At 40.6% G+C, this 26,873-nt stretch overlaps 1 protein-coding gene across 4 annotated transcripts in view; it reads right to left on the reverse strand.

The window, feature by feature from the left end:
• Positions 1 to 8,591: 8,591 nt before the first annotated feature.
• The window catches only part of epg5 (ectopic P-granules autophagy protein 5 homolog (C. elegans)), a 39,152-nt gene continuing 20,870 nt past the window's right edge, over positions 8,592 to 26,873 (reverse strand). For all 4 annotated transcript variants that reach the window (XM_056270046.1, XM_056270047.1, XM_056270048.1 and 1 more), the window contains exons 32-45: positions 26,511 to 26,724; positions 16,958 to 17,079; positions 16,403 to 16,610; positions 14,765 to 14,840; positions 14,575 to 14,678; positions 14,269 to 14,444; positions 13,777 to 13,956; positions 13,489 to 13,698; positions 13,229 to 13,373; positions 11,681 to 11,923; positions 11,217 to 11,436; positions 10,509 to 10,724; positions 10,235 to 10,349; positions 8,592 to 8,983 (exon numbers count right to left, since the gene is read on the reverse strand). In XM_056270046.1, the coding sequence (XP_056126021.1) occupies positions 8,801 to 8,983; positions 10,235 to 10,349; positions 10,509 to 10,724; positions 11,217 to 11,436; positions 11,681 to 11,923; positions 13,229 to 13,373; positions 13,489 to 13,698; positions 13,777 to 13,956; positions 14,269 to 14,444; positions 14,575 to 14,678; positions 14,765 to 14,840; positions 16,403 to 16,610; positions 16,958 to 17,079; positions 26,511 to 26,724 (2,412 nt within the window). In that variant the 3' untranslated portion in view covers positions 8,592 to 8,800. The remainder of the gene's footprint in view (positions 8,984 to 10,234; positions 10,350 to 10,508; positions 10,725 to 11,216; positions 11,437 to 11,680; positions 11,924 to 13,228; positions 13,374 to 13,488; positions 13,699 to 13,776; positions 13,957 to 14,268; positions 14,445 to 14,574; positions 14,679 to 14,764; positions 14,841 to 16,402; positions 16,611 to 16,957; positions 17,080 to 26,510; positions 26,725 to 26,873) is intronic.

Raw genomic sequence — 26,873 nt, forward strand, 5'->3', positions numbered from 1 at the left:
GCCCCGCACAAGGCACACAAGTCACTCTCCAGAACCATCTGCCTCAGTGAAGTGCATTGTAGACATCTGAGAAAGTGTGCTCACAAAGAAGGGAACTTAATGAAATGATTAAAATATATTTGACATGATTTTGTATTGACTAATAGTAGACACTCATATAGCTATTTTTCACCAAATAAATTTGTTTAAAATATTACAACATTTTTCTAATGTTTATTCTAAATATTTGTTTTTCTTCTATTTGTATTTAAATGTACAGGAATATGTCTGGAGTGTGTACTTTTAACCTAGAGTAACATTCTGTATTTGACAAATGAGAATTTGATTTTGAAGAAGGTGCAAAAGAGCTGTATCACGTATATGTAGGCTATATGAGATGATGCAGTATCCACAGTGTTTTCTACTGCTTTTATGCCCCTCTCCACCTCCAACCATGCGCTCCTTACCACCTACATAAACCGTCAAGACTGGTCTTACAAGTTAGTCATCAAATCGTTTTTTTTTTTTTTTTTGACTGTTCATAACTTTTTTAAGTCAGTTACATAAAAACGTAGATTGGTCTAATTTAATACCGAAAATTAAGTATGACAGCCCCATGACTAAATAATGGGTCATACTAGATCTTAAGATGCAACTGGCCCCAGTCAATAAGAGTGCTCGATACAGCTGTCTGGCCCCAGATCAGGCTTTACATTAACACAGCAGGGGACGAGACTCTCTGATGTCTGGTCACTCCACAGTCCAAGGTATTTCTACATTCAGTCTCCTTTGCGTACAGGCTCTATATTCAGGAACGCTATTACATAAGTTAACATCCAAGGCCTTGGATTTTCCTCTGTACCTTTTGAACTGTTTAAATCTATTAGCTGCTTCTGAATATTTCTAAAACTATATTTACACTGAAGTCAATCCATGTTATGCAATGCTCTGAGAGTCGGGCATGGATTTGTGCTTTTTGAAGGCATGCAGACAGATATTGCTCATAGTTAGAGTTTATGCAAACCAAAACAGTTTGGTTACCAACATTCTTCAAAATACCTTCATACAGAAGAAAGAAAGTCATACACTAATATATATATATATATATACATATATACAGTTATATATTGTATATTATTCTTTTTTCCCCTCAAAAGTATTTTTTTTAGGAAAACCAAACTTGTTCTATGAGCATGCAGATAAGTCATATATTAAATGCTGCATCATGTTGTATTCTATTTATTAGATTATTTGAGTGAAATGTCATTACAGAATCCCCATGTCTTGATCATTTGTATAAAGGTAGCTGATATCTTTAAATAGACAGAAAGGAAGAGCGGCTGAAAGAGGTGGACTGCTGGGAATAAGTGCACCTGAATCATCATCAGAGTATTTGAGTGTGGAGGAGAAATGTAAATGATTGGGTGACTCAGAACCTCCCACAGGCGACAACTTAAGTGCAGTGACTCTGCCATACTGATAGTCATTTAACCCCTTACATGCGGTATAAGAAAGAAGGCTCTGAGTTGAAGAATTGTTGTTTTTAGCCTTTGTAAGTTGCAATGACAGATTTAGACATCACAGGTGTTGGGAGAACAGTTAAATCCGAACTCTCAATATTCATCCGGGGACAGTTTGATCGTCATAAGCAAGTTTTCTGTCCCAATCCGTCCAGGGTTCCCCTAAAGGCACTACTCCATCCAGAAATACCCCCGACCCACAGCTAGATAAGTGTCTCCATGGCAACCGGCTCTACAGACTGTACCTCCACTGTCCATCCACCTCTTCAGCTCTTCTCTACGTGACTAAACGATTAAATGACTTAATAAACAAATAAATAAATAAAATCCCACTCGCGTATCCAACTAACTGATTTATTGCAGGGCAGGGGTGGCATATCTACAAGTGGAGGCTTTCTTTTCCTAAAAACTATTTATTTCTGGAACATCTGTATGACACAATGTACGTCATTTAATGGCCATACAGAAGCAAGAACACTGTCTGTACAAATGGAGAGAACACACACAAAGAGAGAGAGAGAGAGAGAGAGAGAGAGAGAGAGAGAGAGAGAGAGAGAGAGAGAGAGAGAGAGAGAGAGAGAGAGCACGCTGGGTTTGAACACCGGGGTAACAGAACAAATTTCCCACAGAAAATGTACTTCAGCATCAGACAGCATAATGGTAGCCATGACAACTGGACCCGGAGCTAGACAGTCCGTTTATATCTGAGTCTTTGTCACTGTCTCCTGATACCAATGACATCTGTCAATACAGAACAATACAAAACAGAGGTTTATATCATTAGGGAGATTGGAGAAGACAGTTTAGTGTAATTGATGTTCTCCGCTGTAATTACTCTTAACTCTTAAAGGGACAGTCCACCCAAAAATTAAACATCTGTCAGCATTTTCTCATCCTCATAAGTGCCTTTGTTTCTATTGTGGAGTTATAGCAGATTATCCTATAGCTTCTCTTTTTATACAATAAAGGTGAAGAATGGTGTCCAACACATGCACACACACAGACTCTCCATAGACGCAATGGTTTTTATACTGTACAAAATGTATATTCTACCCCCTTACACTAACCCTACCCCTAAACCTACCCATCACACAAAACTCTCTGCATTTTTACGTTTTCAAAAACATGATTTAGTAAAAATATTGAAAAGATCAAATATTTTAATCAAGGTAAATATTTTGTTCTAAAGGGTCATTTAACATTTACACAGATAAATCACTGTTTTATTAAATGTTATCGGAGAAGGATTTGTTCGCAAAATTCAGAAGACATTCCTGAAGTATAGCTCATCGTCACTCAAAAACGTCTGTGAGCTGCAGACCCAAAGGTTAGCATTACATCTCTTAGCATGATTCAGCTGGAAATGTGGCAAAGACTAAGAGATTCGTATCCCTGTCATTATCAAATCGATGAGAAATACACACAAATACAAAATCCTGCTTAGCAAATCTAGCCTAACTGAAATCTGTTTGCGTCGGAACTTCAGAAACAAGTTGATGACACAACTTCTATCTCTGATACTGGTATTTTCCAGTTAAATATGTGTGCAGAGCAATATCTATTTCAAAACACATTTATAGAATTACATTCTGTTTCTATGAGGTGAATGTCTGCTCATGTAACAGTTTGTGATGGAGACCCCCATAGGGATTGTACATGAAATCAAGACTCACAGCAGCATGTATATGCTATTACCTTAAAAAGTGTCACTTGTTCATGTCATTTTACTGTCACTTAAAACCAAGTTACAGAGTAAGTTCTTAGACAAGAATGTTTTCTCTGATAATAATATAGAGGCTACAGTGATAGAGTGGAAGTCCCATAAATGCAAGTGGAAATTCTGAGCCATGTTCTCGTTCTCACTCCTGGCACTCGCTGTCCCTCTGCTAAAACAGCACGATGACTCAGACTCACTGCTGCACTGCTTTTCCAGCACTGTAAAACTTTTGTTCAATACACTTATAAGTCAATCCATCAGAAACAAGTCTACAAAGAGGGTTGTGAACCCATAGAAGGAATGCTTTTTCTTAATAAAGGCTTGTCAGACTTGATAATGGAAATGTGGCAACTAAAGTTGGCTGTTATATTAAAAGAGATTCATCACGAACAACTGGCAGTTAATCCTCATAAGTCATACGTTTCATTAGTGCTGTATTGCAGATGTAGGATCTCCCATGTAAGTGCAATGCAGTCCCAGTTTTCAGCGCAGGATTTATTGTTTCTATAATATAATATAATTTACCAGTTAAACAGCAATAATCTTTGAGGCTTGACTTAACATTTGTGAAAAAGAAAATACACCCTTTTTAATTGTATGTTTTTACGTATCAGGACATATTAAAAAATAATCTGGTCTTTAGGTCTTAAAATGAGGTAAATACAACCTCAGATGAACAACAACAAATTACATATTACACTGTCATTATTTATTTAACAAAAATAGAGCCAAAATGGAGATGCCATGTGTGACAAAGTACACCCCATGTTTTAATAGCTTAAAGACCACCTTTAGCAGCAATAACGTAAAGTAATCGTCTTCTGTATGACAGTATCAGTCTCTCACATCATTGTAAATTAATTTTGTCCCACTCTTTTTTACTACAGTGCTTCAGTTCATTGAGGTTTGGGGGCATTTGTTTTTACACAGCTCTCTTAGGGTCCTTTGACTGGGCCGTGGCGCTGTGCATTATGGCCAAGCATCTCCACTTTGTTCTCATCTGTCCAAAGGACATTGTTCCAGAAGTTTTCAGGTTTCTTCAGATGCAACCTTGCAAACCTAAGCCGTGTTTCCATGTTCTTTTAAGATAGAAGCTTCCTCCTAGCGACCCTTCCAGACATGCCATACTTGTCCCATTTTTTTCTAATTGTACTGCCATGACCGTTAAAATTTAACATGTTAACTGAGGCCTGTAGAGTCTGAGATTTAGCTTTGGGGTTTTTTGCAGTTTCTCTGAGCTTTGCACAGTCTAACCTTGGGGTGAATTGCTGGGACGTCCATTCCTGGGAGGATTGGCAACTGTCTTCCACTTGTGAATAATATTCCTCACTGTTAATTGATGGACTTCAAATTGTTTGGAAATGGCCTTGTAGATTGATGGCAGCAACAATTGCTTCTCTAAGATCATTGCTGATATCTTTCCTCCTTGGTATTGTGTGAACACACACCTGAATGCTCCACCAGCAAACTGCCAAAACCTCTGTTTTTATAGAGAGGATCACGCTTGCTAATGATCAATTAAATGAAAGGCATTTGATTAATGCCTGACTTCTACTTACCCTCTTAATTCCTATGGAAGCAGCAATGGTGTACTTAGTTTGTCACACATGGCATCTCCAGTTTGGCCAAGTTTTTGTTAAATAAACCATTACGGTGTAATATGTCATGTGTTGTTGTTCATCTGAGGTTGTTATTATGAATTTTTTTTTTTTGTCCCTATAAAACTATATTCTAGTCAAAAGGGTGAACTTTCTTTTTCACATGACTAATTCTGTGCATTTGTCAGAAGAACCTCTATGGCTTTTACAAGTATACAAACATAAACTCAAATGTCCATACCATGTATTTCATCCTAAGCCAAAAAAAGTGTCCTCTGTGTCAGAAATCTATCAGTCACAGTCTTCATCTAGAATGTGATTGAAGGTTGAAATAAGGTGACTGTAATAGAGTGGATGTTGAAGCTACAGCACAGAGTATGAGTATCTTAAGTTTCAGATGAGGTCAGCTTATTGAAGTCTCTCAGCCGCTTACCTCCGACAGCCACACACACTCACAGGCCTTTAGCGCTGCTGCGGTTCCCTCCACCCATTTACACTCTGGAGATGAGAAAACCACCACACTGTAAAAAAGTATCAGTTGACTTAACATAAAAAAAGTAAATAAACTTCACACGTTATTGAAAAAATTAAGTTTTGTGAACTTGACAATTCCATATAACTTCTTTTTTTCCAGTTATGCATGAAGTTTGTGGTTCTGCCCTTACTAAACCTAGAAAAAGTCTTAATTTAAGGTATCATTCATTAAAATAGGTGTTTTGATATAAGGCTGCAGAGCACAGCTACAGGACTGGTAATAAATAAATGAAGTGAGATATGTAATTAAATGTGGTAGACTGTAGGAGAAGCGTCAGAAGTCCAGCTGGCACCACACTAGATACAAGCTTCACAAGTTGATGGCACACGGTCAGATCACCATAAGCTGGGATCCATTTGTATCATGTTTTTGAGGACATAAACAACACTGTTATAGCAAACTTCAGATCTTAAATGTTACCACTAGTGCCAAGCCATTGGGAGTTGATGCAGAACTCGCAGCATGTGCATTTTTTATTCTCTTTTGTTTACTTTTATAATATGTACATACATGCTGGTGCACTACTATTCACAGATGCTCCAGCGTGTCATTCTGGCTTAGATGTGAAAGAATGCATAAACAGCTAAACATAAGAAAAGACACTAGCATGCCACATCTCAGACTCCCATCTGCTGTCTGGGTACCCTGATGACACTCCCTCTGTAGCATCTATTAAAGTGGATGAGATCGCCATGGTGACCGCCATATCCTGGGATGTGAGTTTTACACTTACACTGCCTCAAAAGGGTACAACTGTTTTGTCACATTAATATGGCTTTCTCTTACAGATGGACTTGTAGTTGAGGCAGTGCATTCTGTGCAGATAAATGCTTTCAGGTCAGTAAGGAAGGGAAGGAGATCATACATACACTTGTCCTTTGATTTTAGGTATTATTGACCTTGGTTATCATTTCCATTTCCATGTACATGACAAATAATTTGACGATTTTGTAAACGGATGACAATCATGGCACAAGAGGAACACAATCACATTGAAAACATTTTAAGGCAAGTCTATACTTTATACTTCTTTTCATTGTACATTTATACAAGTGTCCAGGTTATTTCAATAGTTGTTCTGCTTGCGGTTTTTTAACATTATGCACATCATGCTCAATGGATGACAATGTCAATGACAATACATACATCATGTTAATTTTATTTTATAATTTGCGCATCGGTTTGTCTGGGGAGGATCTAAACATCTATAACTATGAACGTGTTTCTTCTGCAGTATTATGGAAACCAGTGAATTCTGTGGTATGAGAAAGTATGGAAAATGACCTCTGACTGTATAATAAAAGTATGCAGTGAATCCCCAGAAGTGCTGACCAAAAATCTTAAGTCAATAAAAACTGCAACCAAATATGGAAATACCAACATGCTGGCAATAGAATCGCAGAAATAGATTTTCTAATTAATATTAGTTCTAAAATGATTTTTATAACAGCCATTTTTCTGTGGAGAAATAAAGTTTTTAAAAGGAGAAAGGAATGTTTGATGTCAAAATTGTGAATGTTCTTTAACGGAGCACTTCTGTATTTAAAAATTAAGTGCACTTATCAGGCAGATCACATGCTGGAGCAGTTCATCTTGTTTAGACATTGTTGGCCAGACCAAAAGTTTATACTCCATACAAACAAAAAGATAACAGTGAGAAAGATGAGCCTCTAAAACATTCACTTCTTCACATCGAAATGTAGATGACCAACCATTATTGATTTATTTTCATGAGCTCATAAGGAATGTACTTTTTAAAAAGCACATTACAAAAACATATATTCACAAATATATGTCCGTCAGTGTATGAATGAGTGTGTGAATGGGTGAATGTGAGGCAAATGTAAAGCGCTTTGGTGGCCATTGGGTCTGTAAAAGCGCTATATAAATGCAGTCCATTTACCATTTTACCATTTACAAAAAAAATATATATATTTTGTAAAATCACCAGCATTTATGTTGTGCAAATCAAATGGGAGAAAAATGCTAAATGAGGTATAGATACTCTGCGACTGTGATTCAGATGATTATCATCAGATATCACCAAAACTCCTGCAGCATGGGAGGTCCAAAACATCCTCATACATGCTTCATAAAACCCTCAACCACTCCAAGATAAATTATATAAATGACTACAATATTATTATGAGACTATGAACAATATGCACGTTTGCTTGTGTGTTATTTCTGGTCTGAAAAGCTGAAACTTTGGATACTTCTCAACTTCAGTCCTCTGGACCCACCCTCCAGAATGTTTAAGATATCTCTCTATTTAACTAACTAGCTGATGGGTTAATTAGTGACCGGTGTTTTAATTAGCGAGAGACATCAAAAACATTCTGATAGATTAGTCCTGAAGACTGGAGTTGAGAAACACTGCCTTAAAAATGAAAAAAAAATGAAAATTCTGTCATCTTTTATTCACCCGCATGTCGTTGCAAACCCGTAAGAATTTATTTCATCTTCTGAAAACAAATGAAGATCTTTTTGATGAAATCTGAGAGATTTCTGTCCCTCCATTGACAGCTACGCAACTACCACTTTGACGCTTCAAAAAGTTCATAAAGAGATCGTAAAACTAATCCATATGAATTAAGCGGTTTAGTCCAAAGATTTATGAAGAGACTCGATCGATTTCCGTATTTGATTAGCAGATTTAATTTAGGCTTTTACTCGCATATAAACATTGATCAGCGAACATAAACAGAAGCTCAACCGAACCTGCGTAACACACAAAGAACAAACCTCATTGGTTCTTGCATATCAAGCAAACATGCTTGAGCTTCCATTTACCACAACTGATCTGTGAGTAGATGAATGTTTATATGTGAATAAAAGCCTAAATTAAATCTGTCATCGTATAAAGCGATCGTGTATCTTCAGAAAATTCGGACTAAACCGCTCAATTCATATGGATTAGTTTTACGATCTCTTTAATCACTTTTTGAAGCGTCAAAGTGTCAGTTGAGTTGCAGCCTATGTGGGGTCAGAAAGCTCTCATTTGATCAAAAATATCTTCATTTGTGTTCTGAAGATGAACGAAAGTCTTACAGCTTTGGAATGACATGAGGGTGAGTAATTAATTAATGACAGAATTTTCATTTTTGGGTGAACTAAACCTTTAAAGGATGGCATTTTAGGAAAAAAAGGGGCAAGCACGATAATAATGTGAGAACGAAAGAAAATTTGTGTACTGTTTTTTATAACATTAAGCACAGTTTAAAAAATGACCACTGTCTCAGTGTCTAAAATCATGATTTTAATGCATTCCTCGCTATTCTGTCCTTTTCCAGAAAACACCTAAGAGGGTTTAATGTGAGAAGCTCATTGCATTGATTCTCAACAAAGAGCGCTCTATCGTCTCATCTGGAGTTAGCGTTGTTCTCCGGGAGTTTTTGGAGGGTTTCACAAAGCTTGACAGCAGGCGTTGAATCTTGTTTTGAGGTTATAGCTAACGGATGATGTCCAGGTAATGCAGGTCAGTGTAGAGCGCATTGACCAGCAGGGTCAAAAGGCTGTTGCTGTCACGCAGACAGTGATCTGAGTACTTGATGAACTGACAGGCCTGGTTCACAGACACATGCAGCTCTGAATACTGCTTATTACTCAGCATCGCCTCCAGTACAGATAAGGCCTGAGGACAGAGAGTAAACATTCTAAAATATCTAAAACATATCCCCTTCTAACCATCAGAAAGCCACACAAAAGAAAATATTATATTACATTAATTATATTTCTGTCATGACAACTCTCTGAGAGATTGGCATGGTAATGGTAATAAATACAGCAATGTTAATGTATTTGGTCTTGGCGGAATAGATCTGTTACACCGCTGCTGCTGCAGAGCACGTACTGAGCCAATACATTCACAGACATTGCTGTGAGCACATGCTGCTGCTGCACAGAAATCAACTTGATGCACTAATTTTTACGTCTTGCCTGTTGATGACGTCACACTTTTATCCCTTTCCCTGGAAACTCTTATGCCGAGTTCAGAGTTCAGACTGCACGATTTTAGCCCCGATTTTGGCTCGCCGACAGGTTTTGAGAAATCGCCGACAAATGCCCGAAATCACAGGCAAATTGGTGCTCGTTCACGCGAGTGACAATCACGCAGTGTGAATGAGCAAAGACGCGATCTGAGAGAATCGCCGACGAGTCGCCGACGCCCGTGAGATATTTGGCATGCTAAATATCTGGACCTGTCGGCGATTCACAATCCTGCTGTGTGAATGTGTTCTGACTGAAAACTACATCGGCGATGACCGACAGCCAACGAGAGAGCAAGATACAGGGAGGAGGAGGAGGAGGAGTTATAGACCAGAATATCAGTATTTTAATAGATAGGCCTATATTTACAATTATATCAAACAGAAACAAAGCACAAACATTTGCGTGACCAGCAGCAACAGCAGGACGTCATTTGCAAAATTATTTATTTACCCCCAACTCTCTTTGCAAAACACAGTCCTTGCTCCCCTCGTCTGCCCAACCATTTCCTGCATAAACTGTTTTTTTTTTTTTTTTTTTTCATTTCCGCTAATCAGTGCACAGACAATTTGGATCGCAATCTTCTTGTAGGTTATCATTTTTAATAACAAATTCAGTGTCGCGCGAGAACTCCGGTCTCACGCACGCGTGATCTTCCATTATTTCCCTATCACTTCTCGTGTTTGTTTGGTTGTGAAACGTAGTTTGCGGACCAGGCAGAAGTTGTCGGCGATTCTTTCTTTTGTAAAGTCATGCAGTGTGAAACCTCCTGTCGCCGATCCATCGTGCAGTGTGAACACAGCAGCAACTGAATGTTACCCCAGATAGTCATGCAGTGTGAAAACAACAGTGACCCGATTATTTTGAAAATCGTGCAGTCTGAACTCGGCATTACCTGTTGGGCTTTAGCTGAGAGCTGCAGCTCTGTGCCCTGATGAAGACGCAGCTGATTCTCTGAGGGCACCTGAACCAGGAGAAATGCTGACATGCTGCGTGCCAACACCCGAAACCTGAAATAGAGTAAGAAATGAAATTGTGAGGCATGCAAATTCACACAATTCTACTTTCATGAGCTTTAATGGAGAGCAGTTACCTTTTACTTCCGATCTGGACGTCAAACCAAAATTTTACTTCTAGTAGTATTTCAACAACTCTAAAACTTCTCTCACCTGCTAGAAAGGGGCGATTTCCTCCCAAGGCCGATGGCTCCCAGAATGCCTGAATTCAGTCTTTCTTCACTAAGTTGGGCCAGACTGTTCTGGAACGCCATTAAGGTGAGAATCAGAGTGTCAAGTGTGCAGGTGTCCTCTTGGTCCACCTGGATCTGCAGAAGCTCCAAGAATTTATGCCACCATAAAAACAGCTTTGCCTCATCAGCTGGACCACTGCAGGAACAGACGACACACTCACTTAGGTCATGAATACAAGGCTATCTGCAGGGTTTTTAAATATAATTTATATACACTTTATATATAATTAATATTATTGTGTAATTAATCATATGGGGGGGGGGGAATATGTTTATGGTAACATCTTAAACCATAAAATTACTGTAAAAAAATGATTTAAACTTTTGCACGCCTGTTGTTTTGTTTCCGGTCTAGCTAGATCCGCTTGCGCTTTGTTTGACGAAGGAACAAAACGTCCTCGCGTGGCGCAAGCCATTGAAATGAATGGGTTTCATAGCGCATGCTGCGTCCTGTTGCAAAAGCATGTGAAAAAAACTACAAAGTTTGCTAGGCCAAAAAGACCGTTAATCGCGCGATAAAAGAATTGACACTGTTAAAATGGGTTTGCGTTAACGCCGTTAATAACGTGTTTAACTGACAGCCCTAGAAAGAACACAATGCCACTATATGTGATAATGTGCACATTACCTAGGGAAGACCTGACTGATCCACGTGTTGAGCAGCACTAAGGTCTTCTTCTCATTCAGGAGGGTTTGCTCAAGGTTGAGCCTCTGGAGGATGTAGACGTACAGTGTGAGGTAACTTCCCAGGCTCAGGCTTTCCTGGATGAAGTCCTCAACAGTCAGCTCAGGAACCTGAAGAGAGACAAGGATGGGCCCCCAACCAGAGTACTGATCAGCACACCCACCTGAAAGAGACACACAAGATACTAGTAGACAATGTGGACATTTTCGACAGTTTTATAAGAAACTAAAACTCACTGTAATCTTTAATGGTACTGTAATAGAAAACCATGCAAATTCAGCCCAGAGGTTTGCTTTTATGGTCCTCCTAACATTGTGATTAGGGAGAGGAATAATTCCTAAAGGCTTACGCAGACAGAACATTTAAAATCTGTGACTAAGCCCAGAACAAGTACAAGCTATTATTACCGTCAGTGAAGTAGGAGAGAATACAGGCCTCAGTGGTGCGTGTCATATGACGCACTGAGGCCAGGCATCTGCACGCAGCGGTTAGGAGGGGGAGAACCAAAGGACCCCGAGCTCGCTTTTCCACCCAGGAGTGGAGTTTAGTGCCGAGTCCCTCTGCTGTAGACATGCCAGCTTCATTCAGAAGAGTCAGCATCTCAGCAAACAGACTGCAGGTGGCCATATGCCGCTGCTGGAGGTCTGTCTCTGAATGCGAGGATGAAACACATTAAGATCATCAGTTCAGCCTGTTATGTGTTCCAGCTTTCCGCAGATATAAGCAGCTCAACTGTTTTCAACATGGGCAATAATAAGAAATGTTTCTTGAGCACAAAATCAGCATATTAGAATGATTTTTGAAGGATCATGTGAGACTCAAGACTGATCCTGAATCCTGATCCTAATGCTGAAAATTCAGATTTGTCATCACAGAAATAAATTACATTTTAAAATATATAAAAATAGTACAAAGTAATTTAAAACAATACAACAGTTTTGTTTTATTTATCAAATAAATACTGCTTTGGTGAAGAATAAGACACTCGTACCGACACCAAACTTCTTAACTGTAGTGTAGCTTGTTAAAAGTTAAAATCAGCCTTGGGATGTAAGATAATTGAATAAATGCTAGAAATCACAGAAATTGACACACTAGATAAATATAAATCTTTGTCAAATTTGACCAAGGATTCTCCATTTTACACCCCCAATATTATTCAGACTTCAACTCTCAGGCTTCAGACAGGGAGTAAACTTTTTTTTTTTAAGTGTGACTGAAACCTATTTAAAGCTTTTTGTAGTCTAAACAGCATGTTTAACAAAAACAAAAAACAAAAAAATAAATAAATAAATAACGTATTTAGTTTGAAATTCAAATAAAATCAGATTTTTGGAAATGCGTTTCAGTTTGAATGGTAAAATTGAATTTCAGGTTTAGCATGGAAAGTGAACAGCAGACACTAGGGCTAATTCAGAGATTGCTGCACAAATTCTATGTACATATATATATATGCTAGAAATATAAATATATAGCATTCTCTAGCATGCCAAACAGAGTTAATTGGCGTACTCAAGCATACTAACCAGTAGATCATTTTCCAAAAGTTTTAGGCAAGAGCTGCATTCATAATGCACAGTAGTGCCTATATCTGTCTGAATACACTCGTTTCTTACTTTTTTCCCCCAATCTGGGGATTGTGCAAATGCCTATGTCATTTACTATGGCAACCGATGCACTGGGTAATGAATGAACAAACTGATCTGATTTTGTCATCTTCTAAATGACAGTACAATAAATCAATCTAAAAGACTGGATCTGAAAAACAATCCAGAACTGTGTGCAGTGTGAACACAGCCTAAGCACTTCTGAGGCAAACAACTGCTTTTATTCCTTTACGACCCAGTGGTACAGAGAACTACAAATTATGCGTATGCAGTATTATTGAGTCACCTGCTGAGGGACGTAGCAAGAAAATGAATGTGAAATAGCAATGAAACAAAGTTTCTCCTCACCAGGAGGGTTGAAAATGACAATGTACTCCAGTAATTTCTCCATTTCTGTCTCCAGAGATGCAAGACTGATGTGCCCATTTTGATCCAGAGAGACCAGGAACTGCACCATTAGATGAAGGAAGGCTTGGCACTTTAAAGTCATGTCCTAACAGACACAAAACACACAGCAGCAGCACATCATGATGCTATAAAGATGTAGTTGTACGTTTCACTAATGTATAGTGTGCAAACATGGATTTGACAATAATGTGTCATCTAACCTTATGATGTAACACTTGTGTGGTCGGCCCAAATCCAGCAGCCATTCTAAGCAATCTGATGACTTGTTGTGAAGTAGCGTCATTACTGAGAACAAGGGATGCTGGGTAATGTGTGCTAACATAGCGCATAACATTTTGATAAGAAGGAAAATCCACTAGGTGCCAAGGCAGAGAAGCTGATTGGTCCAGTAGAGTGACGACAGAAGACTCCTGTAGAAGTAAACCACAATACATTAACCACTAATAGGCACCGTTGAAGATGATTAGGGCAAACAGGTGACCACTCACAGGTTTGCTGAGATCCTCTTTGGCCAGAAACACCATCAGGTAGAGGACAGAGACCACCATCGTCTGAGCTGAGGGGTTCAGCTGGGGGCTGAGAGAGTCACTCAATACACTCACCCAGTTCACCTCACACAGCAGCTCTCCCATAAACAGGAAACAACTCTTTGGACTTCCCCGCTCCACCTGAACATCATGAAATTAAATGATTGACAATGATCTATTAAAGTATCCAGTTTGTATGAGTGAGCCTGTTAAAACCTTAGAAGGATTAAAAGGATTCAATATCTCACAATATTACTGATTTTACTGTATTTTCTTAAATCAAATACATGTAACCTTGGTGAGCATAAGAGACTTATGACATAAGAGACTCCAATTGTCTGAATGGTAGTGTGTATAGGTCTAGATAGTTTTGAAACATCACACAACACTCCTCAAAATTCTAGAGACCCTCAACCAAGCTCAAGTAATACATGAGATTTTAAAGTCTCTCACATTGAAAAACTGGTTCATTAGTGTCTGATCTGGATGCAGGTCCTTCCATGGCAAACGGCTGTACTCAGTGTGGTAGGTGTACAGCAGGTACTCTGGCATCTTGGGAGATGTGCAGGTCTCACAGTAATGCATGAGATGAAGCCACAGAGCTCCTCTTTGTCCTGGCAACAAGCGATCTGCAACAAAAACATGGATTTAGAAATGTATTCTGATCACATGAAATGAACGGTAAAAAATATATAATTGAGCAAAAACGGCTGAATGAATCCTGACTTGTGTGTTTTTCTGTTCTCGGAGGATGTTTACCTTTGAATTTCTCATGTAAAGTCTCCACCAAGCAGGCATATAAGCTCACTAAGCTTGCTGCAGCTGCGGCATCAGATTCAAGCCATGGAGAACAGCGGGGATGACTGTGACATACACAAGAGAGTTGTTACTCATCACTTCTGTCATCAGTGTTATTATAACCAAACCACTGAGCCACATCAAAGCATACCTAGTGTTGTCAGTTTCAAGGACCAGAATCCATGGTTTAAAGAGTTTGGCCATTTTTGCATGAAGGTTCTCAAGAGCTACATTAAGGAGAAAAGGATATAATATTAAACAATTTGAGTGTACAAATAGTGACTATGCAACATCTCTTTTTCTTTTTTTTGGAACAAAGAACACAAAAAGTTATCATGGATGCTACAATGTGATATACAATATCACACTTTCCTCAATGGTTTACGTACATAATCCATTTTTTTCCAAAACTTGTTAAATTTGATATAATATAAATTGATCCTTTGTTGGAGGGTCAACATGCAACCATTTACGGGTTATTGCTTTCCTACTGCAGCTTGACACATCATGCATTTTATTTTAAATTATATTTCTGCATTTATTTGATCAAAGTATCAGTAAAACAATAATATTGTGAAATATCATTACAATTTAAAAGAACTGTTTTCTATTTTAACATATTTTAAAGTGTAATTTATTCCTGTCATGTAAAAGCTGAATTTTCAGCATCATTACTTCAGTCTTCAGTGTCACATGATCCTTCAGAAATCATTCTAATATAAAAACATTTATTATTTTTAATCAATGTTGAAAACAGTTGTGCTGCATATTATTTTTGCAAAACAAGTGATACATTTCTTTTTAGAATTATTTGATGAATAGAAAGTTCAAAATAACTTCATTTATTTGAATCTTTTATTATAAATGTCTTTGCTGTTACTTTTGATCAATTTAATATGTCCTTGATGAATAAAAGTATTAGGCCCCATTTACACTGCATGGTTCAAGTGACCCAAATCCGATTTTTTCCTCTCATGTGACACAGATCGGATATGACCGGTGAACGTGTAAGCAGGAAAAAAACGCATGGATTCCGATTTTCTCAGATCGGATTCAGGCCTCACTCATATGTGGTAATAAATCGGATATGAATCGGATACGTGCATTTGCGTCTGCCATGTAAGGAGACAAAACGGATATTCCCCAGTAAATGACGTTAACTCAGATGGACACCACCAACTGAGATCACATGACTTATTATAGGCGCGATGGAGGACGAAGGATACACACAGTGGAGCAATGTGGAGGTTTCATGTCTTTTGAGTATTTGGGGCGAAGAGTGCTGGCAAAATGCAGGGTTGTTACAGAAATAAATCCGTGTTTGAAGACATTTCACGAGATATGGGGAGGCACGGTTTTAAGCGTTCGTGGCTACAGTGCCAACAAGGGCTCTCCTCTTTTTTCTCCGCCGTACGAGACCAATGTTTTGCTGAGTTTTCAAAATATTGTGGAAAGCAAAACACTGGATAATTTTACTTGCATCTGCATCCATTGCATTTCGTGCTGTTTTACTTCCTTTTCCGGGTCAGAACGTCTACATTTGGTAGTTTCAGCAGTGTATAGTGTAAATGCAAAAATCGGATACGGGTCACTTTTAAAAGATGATGTAAGCGGGTCGTCCAAAAAATCGGATATAGTCAGAAAATCGGATTTGGGCATCAAGACAGTGTAAATGCAGCCTTTATTAAATTTGTAAAAAATATTACGGACCCCAAAATTTTGAACGATAGTGTACTTCTATATCTGTATAGTTGTAAATATATAGTTGCAAAGAAATATAAATTTGTACCTTTGACCAGTCTTGGACTTCCTACTGGTTCTTTGCTGCAATTGTTTAATTCCAGATAAATGACGTAGGTAATCAGATCTTCACAAAACACCTTGACTTCCTCAATGTACGGCCCCCATTTTGAGAGAAGACCAAAGCTCCTGAAGTCCGCATTAGACAGACGGAGCTTCAGGAAGAACTTTGAGAGCCACTCGATTGTTTCATCCACCTAAAAAAAACATTATATTATTGTAATGCATTGCTTCAGTTCGAAGTATTTAACACAAATAGAGTATGCCAGTTAAAATATGTTTTGTATACAGGTGAAACTCAAAAAATTAGAATATCGTGCAAAAGTTCATTTATTTCAGTAATTATGAAAGCCATAATCATCAAAATTATAACAAATAAAGGCTTGAAATATCTCGCTTTGCATGTAATGAGTCTATATAATATAATAGTTTCACCTTTTAAGTTGAATTACTGAAATAAATGAACTTTTGCACGATATTCTAATTTTTCGAGTTTCACCTGTATGTCAAAGAAATAGTTTAAAATAAGAGTGTTTTGTGTTACCTGTTGAGGAGAAAGAAGGATTGAGCGGGGTTTGTTTGTCTTCATCTTAGGATGAGGAGAACAGCCCAGCACTCTTAGTGACGTTCTCCAACAGTCTGGACTGAGAAGCTGCTCAGAAGAGCCTGCAGGAAGGTGGACAATGCCAATTTTTCCAAGGAGAAATTGCATTTTTTTTTAAATTACTTTAAGTACATTTTCAATTATAGCAAACTCTTCATATGTAATCTTTGACGTTTAAATTGAATATTTATGAATTATGAAAAGAAACATCATGGTAAACTACTAAAATAAGGTGAAAGCAGGACACTTAGTCACATGAAAAACTACTATGGCAGAAATCCATAGATAATCAAATCTACAAATGCAGGTCTGGACTGATATATACTTAGTCTGCATACATATACATATGATTTAGCAAATAATAATATTTTGCAACAAAAATTGTATAGAAATTTGATAACACACAGCATAACGTCTAATGCAAATACAATCGCAAAAATGAATGATTGCGACCCGAAAATCTGAGATTTGCAAGTATATTAAAATCTACAAATAGGAATTCCCGCACACTATCAGTACTTGCAAATAAAACTTTAATTTAGCGGCAAGGTTTCGGTCTTACGACCTTCATCAGGCATATACAAATTTACAAACTCATCCTATTTAAAATACACACATGACCAATCAACAAAGCTCCATCTGTAACCACTTAAGCTCATTGATTATCTATAATTGACAACACGTCATCAAACAGTTACAACATGTAATTGTACACAGTTTTACAAACATACTTGAAACCAATACATACATTTTTTTTTTTTAAACACATCACATTAAATAATGCTTCATCATTCATACCCCTAAGGAGATAAAGTCTGAAGTGTGAAAATCCAAAAAAGTTCACGTCTCAACAGGAGCAATTCAATGTCACCCCCTCTAGGTGGCACATTCACTTTTTCAATACCACAAAAGCGTAAAGAGGAAACATAGTGATTACAGGCTAAAAAATGAGCTGCAACTGGATAATTTACATCTTTTCTTCTGATAGAGCTCTTATGTTCACTAATTCTTTGTTTTAATTGACGTGACGTTTTCCCCACATAACCTAACCCACATGGACAAAGGATCAAATAAACAACATAAGTAGAAACACAAGTAATCACAGACATTGGGGCGACATTGAATTGCTCCTGTTGAGACGTGAACTTTTTTGGATTTTCACACTTCAGACTTTATCTCCTAAGGGTATTGTCGAGCTGAGCTGCAGACCACGCCCTTTTTTGCCTGGGTGCTTTGGTGCTGGGTGTGGTGCCCAGCTGCAGTCAGCTAGTTAGTCACCAGGTGGGAAGGATCTGGAAATTAGGGGATTTGGAGTCACTCACAGGATAGTAAGCAGGCTGGGAAGATGTGTGGAGGAACTGGGAAAATGAGACTGCAGGACTAAAGCTTGTTTGAACAAGGAAGGAGCCGGTGAGCATTCGTTTGTGCAGTGTGGTGGATTTTAATATTAAAGTGAATCATATAATTATACTTGGGGTAAAATGTGTGTATAAAATCATGTGGTTGAATTGTAAGCTAAGTGTTATACATTTAACATCATGAAGATTGAAAGCATGGTTAAAAGTAACGTATTGTAAAGTTTTAAAAGGGTGCAAACTGGAAGTGTGGGATTGTGTTTGTAGAGGGTTAAAGCTGCTAGAAATTAAAGTTAAATCATTTGAGCAATGCTTTAAAAGTGTCTTCAAATTTTACTTATTTTTAAGACTGATTTTCTAGTGTTTAAATTTAAGTTTTTGATTTTGGATGGTGATGCTTTATTATGGTTACTTGGGTTTATTATGTGTTTTCTTGATTTACTTGTTTGTGTTTAAGGTTTTTTACCTGCTTGTGGCCATGACAACTTTCAAATAAAAGAGAGAAAAGAAAGAATTGATTCCTGGTCATTGAGTAAAATCCAGTCCAAACCTTCAGAGGCAAGCATACCCTATCAAGTGGGGGAAACTGCAGGGTTGAACTTCACTAGAGTGAATGCACTTGACAGTAAAAAACTGCTGTGAAGACTGGAATAGAGGATCCTGAACAGCAACCAGCCTGGCCTGATAAAACAGGAAATCATCTCACCCAATCCTGCTGAAAAGAAGATGGCTGACTCAAAGACCCTGGAGCAGCTTAAAGCTAATAGGACATCCGCAAAGCGGCAATTCTCACGACTGGCTAACAATGTAGTCCGGATGCATGGCATCACACCTGAAGAGGAGCTCAGGGACAGTTTCAAAAAGCTCATAATTGAGGCCAACAAGGTCATGGAAGCCAACGATGATGTAGAGGCCCAGTACCTTGTAGAGGCAAAGCTGGATACTGATTCCGAAGAAGTTCCCAGGTTGAATGAGCAGCAAAAGGCCGACATCGGGAAAACTAAAAGTGAGTGTGAGATGAGACTGAACGAGCTCAAGGAGCTTATTCAAAAGACACTCTGGGCAAACTTTGGAGAAGAGGAACTGACGATGGCATTAAAGGTTGCAGAGGAAAAAGTAGAGTGTGTGGTGTCCTTTGGATCTGGTGGGAATAAAGAGAGTTTTGACTTCATGTTTGATTACATGGAAAAACTGGTCAAGAGGGCAAAAGAGCTGCACACACAGTGGAAGTGTTGGGTTCCCCCTGCTGAACGGAAAGATTTTCAGCTGAGGGTCAGAAATCTTGAGCAGATCATCCCTGAGTTAATGTCAAGAAAAGCAGAGTTCATTCAAGCAAAAGCTGAAAAAGACGCCGAAAGAGTTGTGAGTGCAGCTTCTATCAACTATCCAACAGCAGTCGTTAGACTGAAGCCTACTTCCCTCCCTAAGTTCACTGGCATCAGGCGAGACTTTCATCGCTGGAAAAGGGACTGGGAGGCCCTCCAGAGGCAAGGAGAACCCACTGGTTCAAAAGAAGTCAAAAAGTTCCAGCTTCTTGACAGTTTGGATGAGAAGGTAATGAGAGATCTTCGATTGATGAATTATAGTACAGCAGGAGACATCTTTTGTGTCCTAGAAAATCGGTTCGGAAGCCAAACTGCGATCGCTATTGAAATAGTAGAGGAGCTCCAGAGACTTCCAGCTGCCAGAGGTCACCAGCCCAAGAAAATTGTTGAGCTCATCCAAGCTGTGGAGAAGGCCCTTGAAGATCTGAGTGACCTTGGTGACACTGGCGCTTTAAGGAACCCTCTGGTGACAAAGTCAATTGAAAACAAGCTTCCGGATGCACTGAAGAAAGAGTGGCTTCTCTATGCGGCTGAGAGAAGCAGTACTGACCCAGAGAAGCGCTTCGACTGTCTTCTGGCCTTTCTCAAGAGTCAAGAGAGTATCTACGAACAGCTGGATCAATTGAGGGATGAAGAGCCACTGAGGAAAGAAAACCGACCGGAGCAAAGGCAAGCTAGAACCAGAGCCTCAAACCAGTCAAGTAGCAATCTCTCAGGATGTGTCGTCTGTGGGGACATCAAGCATAAGAAGAAGCTGTACTTCTGCAAACGGTTCCGTGTGCTTAAGCTCACAGAGAAGAAGGACGCAGTGCGGAAGCTGGGAGCCTGCTGGAAATGTCTGGAGGTCCATGACGAGGGTAATCACTGCAAAACTTTGTTTCTGTGCAGAAATCCCGATTGTGGAGAGCAGGGAGTCACAGACCATCACTACTATCTGTGTCCCAGGGCTGAGGCATCCAGAGACAGTACGGCTCAGAGGAGAAGAAAAAACAGCACAGTGGGAGGTGAGAGCTGGAGGAATTACACCGAGGCTCAGGAGAAATTCTTCAGAAAACTCTCACCTGAATTAGCTCAACAATGCCGGGACGCATTCTGTAATACATCAGCGAGCACCTCGCATGTTGCAAAGAGTCATTCAAGTCTTCTGGTAGAGAGCGGGCTAGCGGAGTGGCCTGTCATCATGATGCTGTTGGAGGTAACAGCAAATGCTGGGCAGAAAATTGGGACTCTCATAGACTTAGCTTCTGATACTAATTATATCACCCACGAGGCAGCAGGTCGGCTCAATCTTAGAAGTGAAGACATCACGCTTGTAGTCCATGGTGTAGGAGGCATGAAAGTCTTTGTTAAGACAAAGCGGTACCTCCTGAAAATTCGGGTCAACACTTTAAGAGGCACTCTTAGATCCCATCAGCTTGTTTGCTATGGCCTAGACAGCATTGCAGACATTCAAAGACATGTGTCAGCTAAAAAGCTTCAAGAGTTCTTCCCAGACATTCCACTCAGCGACCTGGCAAGGCCGAGGGAGATCCATCTCCTTGTAAGTCACAAGGAAGGCCAGCTGGCTACGCAGAAAATCCGCACGGTGGTGGACCTTGTGCTGTGGGACGGACCAATGGGAAAGACAGTTGCTGGCACCCATCCTGAGTTGTTCGAGGCGCTAACTGTATCAGCTCACACATCGAGAACGCATTTCGCAAGGTCTATGAGAACTGCGGCAGTGAAGTATGAAGAACACACCTGCGTGGTCCCCATTCATCGTCAGCAAAGCCAGCAACCTCAGGGATTCAGTTGTGTAACTACTACATCCAGCTTCCTCGAGTGGTGGAAATGGGATAGTATCGGTGCTGGCTGCATTCCGAAATGTGGGGGTTGTCGCTGTGGAAATTGCCAGCCAGGCGGCAAAGAAATGACCCTCGCGGAAGAAAGGGAGCTGGAGGTGGTAAAGAATGGGCTCACATATGTAGCTGCTGATGAGCACAGTGAGAGGCCTCACTGGCACGCCAAGTACCCCTGGGTAGAAGATCCAGCCACATTACCAAGCAACAGGAGTGCAGTTGAGGCAACTTTCTTCAGGACTGAGAGGCAGCTGACCAGGGAGTCGGAGTGGAAGGCTGCCTATGCTGCTCAAGTTCACGAGATGGTCGAGCGCCGAGCCGCAATGAAGTTGTCTAAAGACGTCCTTCAGACATGGACTGGCCCTGTATGGTACATTAGCCACCTCATCGCACCCAACCCACACTCCGTCACAACTCCGGTGAGACTGGTTTGGAACAGTAGTCAGAAGTGCAGAGGGGTGAGTCTGAATGATCTCCTGTTAAAGGGCCCCGACGTCCTCAATTCTATTCGTGCTGTGCTTCTCAGGTTCCGGAGGGGAGGTTTTGCGGCTTTGGGAGACATAAGAAAAATGTACAATTCAGTGTGGCTTGAAAATCGGGAGGTGCATTTGCATAGGTTTCTGTGGCGTGACTCTGAGGAGGAGGAGCTGGGCGAGTATGCAGTCACAAGGGTTAACATTGGTGACAAGCCTGCAGGTTGTATAGCTCAACTCGCCATTAGAGAGACAGCGAATCTCCCCCAGTTTAGCCATCTTGAGGAAGAACGTCGAGTGTTAGAGGAGGACAGCTATGTTGACGATATCCTGACCTCTCATAACAACTTGGACCAGCTCAAAGTCATCACAGAAAATGTGGAGCTGATCCTGGGGGCAGGAGGGTTCAGGTTAAAGCCGTGGGTCTTTTCTGGTGAAAGTAGGAAGGAGTCTGTTGGAAAACCGGAGCAGGTGGCTATTCCAGAGACTATAATCCTGCCAAATTAGCTAAAGGAGGAGGACAACAAAGCTCTTGGCCTCGGCTACACCCTGGAGGATGACAGGCTTAATGTTATGGTTGGGATAAATTTCTCAAAGAGGAAGAGAAAGATGAGACTTGGCCAAGACCTTAAACTGGAAGAGGTGAGAGCTCAGACGCCAGACCCACTGACACGACGAGAGTTGCTTAGCCAAGTTTCTGGGCTGTATGACCCGGTTGGTCTGACGACACCTGTAAAGCAGAAAGGAGCCATTTTGGTTCGGAGAGCATTTCAAGAGGCCAAACCCAAATGTAGCACCGTCAGAGACACTTGGGACCTTGCACTATCAGAGAAGCTCAGAGAAGATGCGATCAGCCTTTTTGAAGAATACGCTGAGCTGAGCAAAGTCAAGTTCCCTAGAGTTCCTGAGCGGGCCAGCTAAGCCTGATGCAGTTACCTTTTCTGATGGCAGTGATCATGCTTATGGTGCCATCCTGTATCTGCGGTGGGACTGTGACCAAGGTCCGATAGTGAGGCTGGTGGAGTCTAAAGCTAAGCTGGCTCCCCTAGACCACAAGGGGGAAGCAGTCAAGGCAGAGCTATGTGGGGCAGTATTCGCCGCCCCGATTAAAGAGGTACTTTGAACGACATGGTCGAATTCAAGTCAGACGGTGGTACCACCTTGTTGATAGCCAAACAGTACTTTGTTCAATTCAACGTGAGAGCTATGGCTTCCAGACCTTTTTTGGCAACAGGATTGGAGAAATCCAGACCACCACACAACTTCAGGATTGGTGGTGGATTCCTGGATCTCTAAACATCGCTGACATCATTACTCGTGGGGCTGGCCCAAAAGAGTTGGCTGAAAATTCACCATGGCAGAAAGGACCAAAGTTCCTGATTCTACCAGTTGAGGATTGGCCGATTAAGTCTGCAAAGGATGTATCCGCAGCTGCCAGAGAGAGTGTTGGAAGGATGCAGAAGAAATCATTTGCTGCGGCTCTCACAAGAGCTCAGGTGAAGAGGGAGCCACCAGATCTGGAGCATCGAAGGCCACCTGCTGGTGCTGCTGTTCGAAATCTGGTGAATGAAGGACGGTTCAGCAACCTGACTCACCTGGTTAAGACGATCGCCTGGGTCTGGAGGGCAGCAAAATGTTTTGCAGCTAAAAATAAGATCCTGGGAGATCCAAAGTGGGAGGCGGTTTCCTTAGCTGAGGTCATCACCACGATAGAGCGCCAAGATGCTTCAAGAGATATTTTTCTTGGCACACAAGAGGGGGTGACCTTTCCAGCAACCACAATAGACCGGCTGGTAGTCTTCAAAGAGGAAGAAACTGGTTTACTAGTTTGTGGTGGGCGAGTCCAAGCCTTTAATGAAGACAGAGTTGGTGTCCCTCTCTTACCTTGCAGCGCCTGGGTTTCAACATTGCTGGTTCAGGAAGCTCACAGCAAGGGTCACGAGGGTGTGGCTGCGACTCTGATGAAGGTGAGAAAAAAAGCATGGGTCATCAAGGGACGAAGAATTGCTCGAAAAGTCATTGAGAAATGTATGGTCTGCAAGAAAGCCAGAGCGAGAAGATGTCAGCAAGTGATGGGAGATCTGCCTCAAGAGAGAACCAGGCCAGCATCTCCGTTTGAGTTTACAGCAGTTGACCTGTTTGGACCCTATCAGGTCAAAGATGATGTTAGGAAAAGAGTCAAAATGAAAGCCTGGGGAGCGTATTCTGCTGTATGGTCAGCAGAGCAATCCACACGGAGCTTGCCAACACAATGTCAACGGAAAGCTTCCTGATGGCTTATCAGAGGTTCACAGCAATTAGAGGCCACCCTAAGAAGATATGGTCTGATCCAGGGACTAATTTTGTTGGCGCCAAGTCTGTTCTGAAGGAGTTGTATCAGTTCCTGGATAGCCTGGATAGGTCTGCTGTGGAGGATACTTCAGCTCAAAATGGAACTGACTGGCACTGGAAAATCCTGCCAGCTGATTCACCTCATCGGAATGGCTCTGCTGAAGCAGCTGTTCGGATAGTGAAGAAGGCGTTCCAGAGTCTGGGAAGAGAGTCAGGGCTCTGTTTCAGACGACACTTCAGCTCGCCGCTAATCTGGCGAATGAGCGGCCCATTGATGCCAGGGTGCAGAGCCTTGAAGATACAGTGCAGTACATCACGCCCAATACACTCCTGCTGGGACGAGCATCATCAAGTGGTGATTGGAAAACATTTGACTTCACAAGTTATCCCTATAAGAGACTCCAGGAAATGCAGCATCAGGTCAACAAATTCTGGAGATCCTGGAGCCAACTTGCTGGTCCTAATCTTTTTGTGAGGAGCAAGTGGCACACTGCACAGAGGAATGTCATAATTGGAGATATTGTGTGGCTCTGCGATCAGAATGCATTGAGGGGCCACTTTAAGCTTGGAAGAGTCATCAGTGTCAACCCTGACTCCAGAAACATTGTACGGGATGTGAATATTAGAGTTGTGGCGAGCTCCTGTATTCCAGAGGTGAGGCCTGTAACATTATCATCCAAATTTCCTGCATCCAAGCATCGCGTCTCCAGTATTCGGGGGGACCTTCAGTCCACAATTCTTCACCGGGATGTTCGATGGTTGGTGGTCCTACTGCCAGTGGAGGAGCAGGCTGGGAGTCCAGGAGGAAATCTCTGACTACTAGTTCACTGTGCGATCTCTCAAGCGGTTTCCGTGGGAAGATCGAGTGGGAGGTGTCGAGCTGAGCTGCAGACCACGCCCTTTTTTGCCTGGGTGCTTTGGTGCTGGGTGTGGTGCCCAGCTGCAGTCAGCTAGTTAGTCACCAGGTGGGAAGGATCTGGAAATTAGGGGATTTGGAGTCACTCACAGGATAGTAAGCAGGCTGGGAAGATGTGTGGAGGAACTGGGAAAATGAGACTGCAGGACTAAAGCTTGTTTGAACAAGGAAGGAGCCGGTGAGCATTTGTTTGTGCAGTGTGGTGGATTTTAATATTAAAGTGAATCATATAATTATACTTGGGGTAAAATGTGTGTATAAAATCATGTGGTTGAATTGTAAGCTAAGTGTTATACATTTAACATCATGAAGATTGAAAGCATGGTTAAAAGTAACGTATTGTAAAGTTTTAAAAGGGTGCAAACTGGAAGTGTGGGATTGTGTTTGTAGAGGGTTAAAGCTGCTAGAAATTAAGGTTAAATCATTTGAGCAATGCTTTAAAAGTGTCTTCAAATTTTACTTATTTTTAAGACTGATTTTCTAGTGTTTAAATTTAAGTTTTTGATTTTGGATGGTGATGTTTTATTATGGTTACTTGGGTTTATTATGTGTTTTCTTGATTTACTTGTTTGTGTTTAAGGTTTTTTACCTGCTTGTGGCCATGACAACTTTCAAATAAAAGAAAGAAAAGAAAGAATTGATTCCTGGTCATTGAGTAAAATCCAGTCCAAACCTTCAGAGGCAAGCATACCCTATCAAGTGGGGGAAACTGCAGGGTTGAACTTCACTAGAGTGAATGCACTTGACAGGTATGAATGATGAAGCATTATTTAATGTGATGTTATAATGTGTGTTTTTTTTTGTTTTTTAAATGTATTGGTTTCAAGTATGTTTGTAACTGTGTACAATTACGTGTTGTAACTGTTTGATGACGTGTTGTCAATTATAGATCATCAATGAGCTTAAGTGGTTACAGGTGGAGCTTTGTTGATTGGTCATGTGTGTATTTTAAATAGGATGAGTTTGTAAATTTGTATATGCCTGATGAAGGTCGTAAGACCGAAATCTTGCCGCTAAATTAAAGTTTTATTTGCAAGTACTGATAGTGTGCGGGAATTCCTATTTGTAGATTGTCGACCAAGCTTGGTCTTCCTTTCCTACGCACCTATCACCTACAGGTGTGCGATGGCATTTGTTCAAGTATATTAAAATAAAATAACTGTTTGTCTGAGGTGATTAAATGAGAAAATACAACATAGACCCAACCAAATCCAAAAAACTAATTTGTCTAGGTCAAAGAAAAGGAAAGTCATACTCTGCATGAGCAGACGAAGAAAGTCACTGTAGTGGTCTGGAAACTGGTAAAGCAGCAGTTCATTCCAGTGCTTGCAGAAGATGTTGAAGGGCATGAGGACTTCTGCCTCAGGTTCCAGCCCACAGGTGCACAGAGCCTGATGGATGATTGCCATTAGCCGGCTACGCTCAGAGAACAGAGGCTGCGTCGCCGACAGCCACTGAGTCAAGTCAAACTAGAAGCACAGAACAGATTATTATATGCAAACATGAGCTGCACATTCAAGAGCAAAAAGTAGAGCAATCAAAGTCTCAGAGGGCCACAGGAAGGATCCAGCATAAATCATATACAATTAAATGCGACGGTTTTGATGCACCCGCTATT

Source organism: Rhinichthys klamathensis, unplaced genomic scaffold, assembly GCF_029890125.1.
Source record: "Rhinichthys klamathensis goyatoka isolate OS25496 unplaced genomic scaffold, OSU_Roscu_1.1 h1tg000296l_1, whole genome shotgun sequence".
In the NCBI taxonomy this organism is placed as follows: domain Eukaryota; kingdom Metazoa; phylum Chordata; class Actinopteri; order Cypriniformes; family Leuciscidae; genus Rhinichthys; species Rhinichthys klamathensis.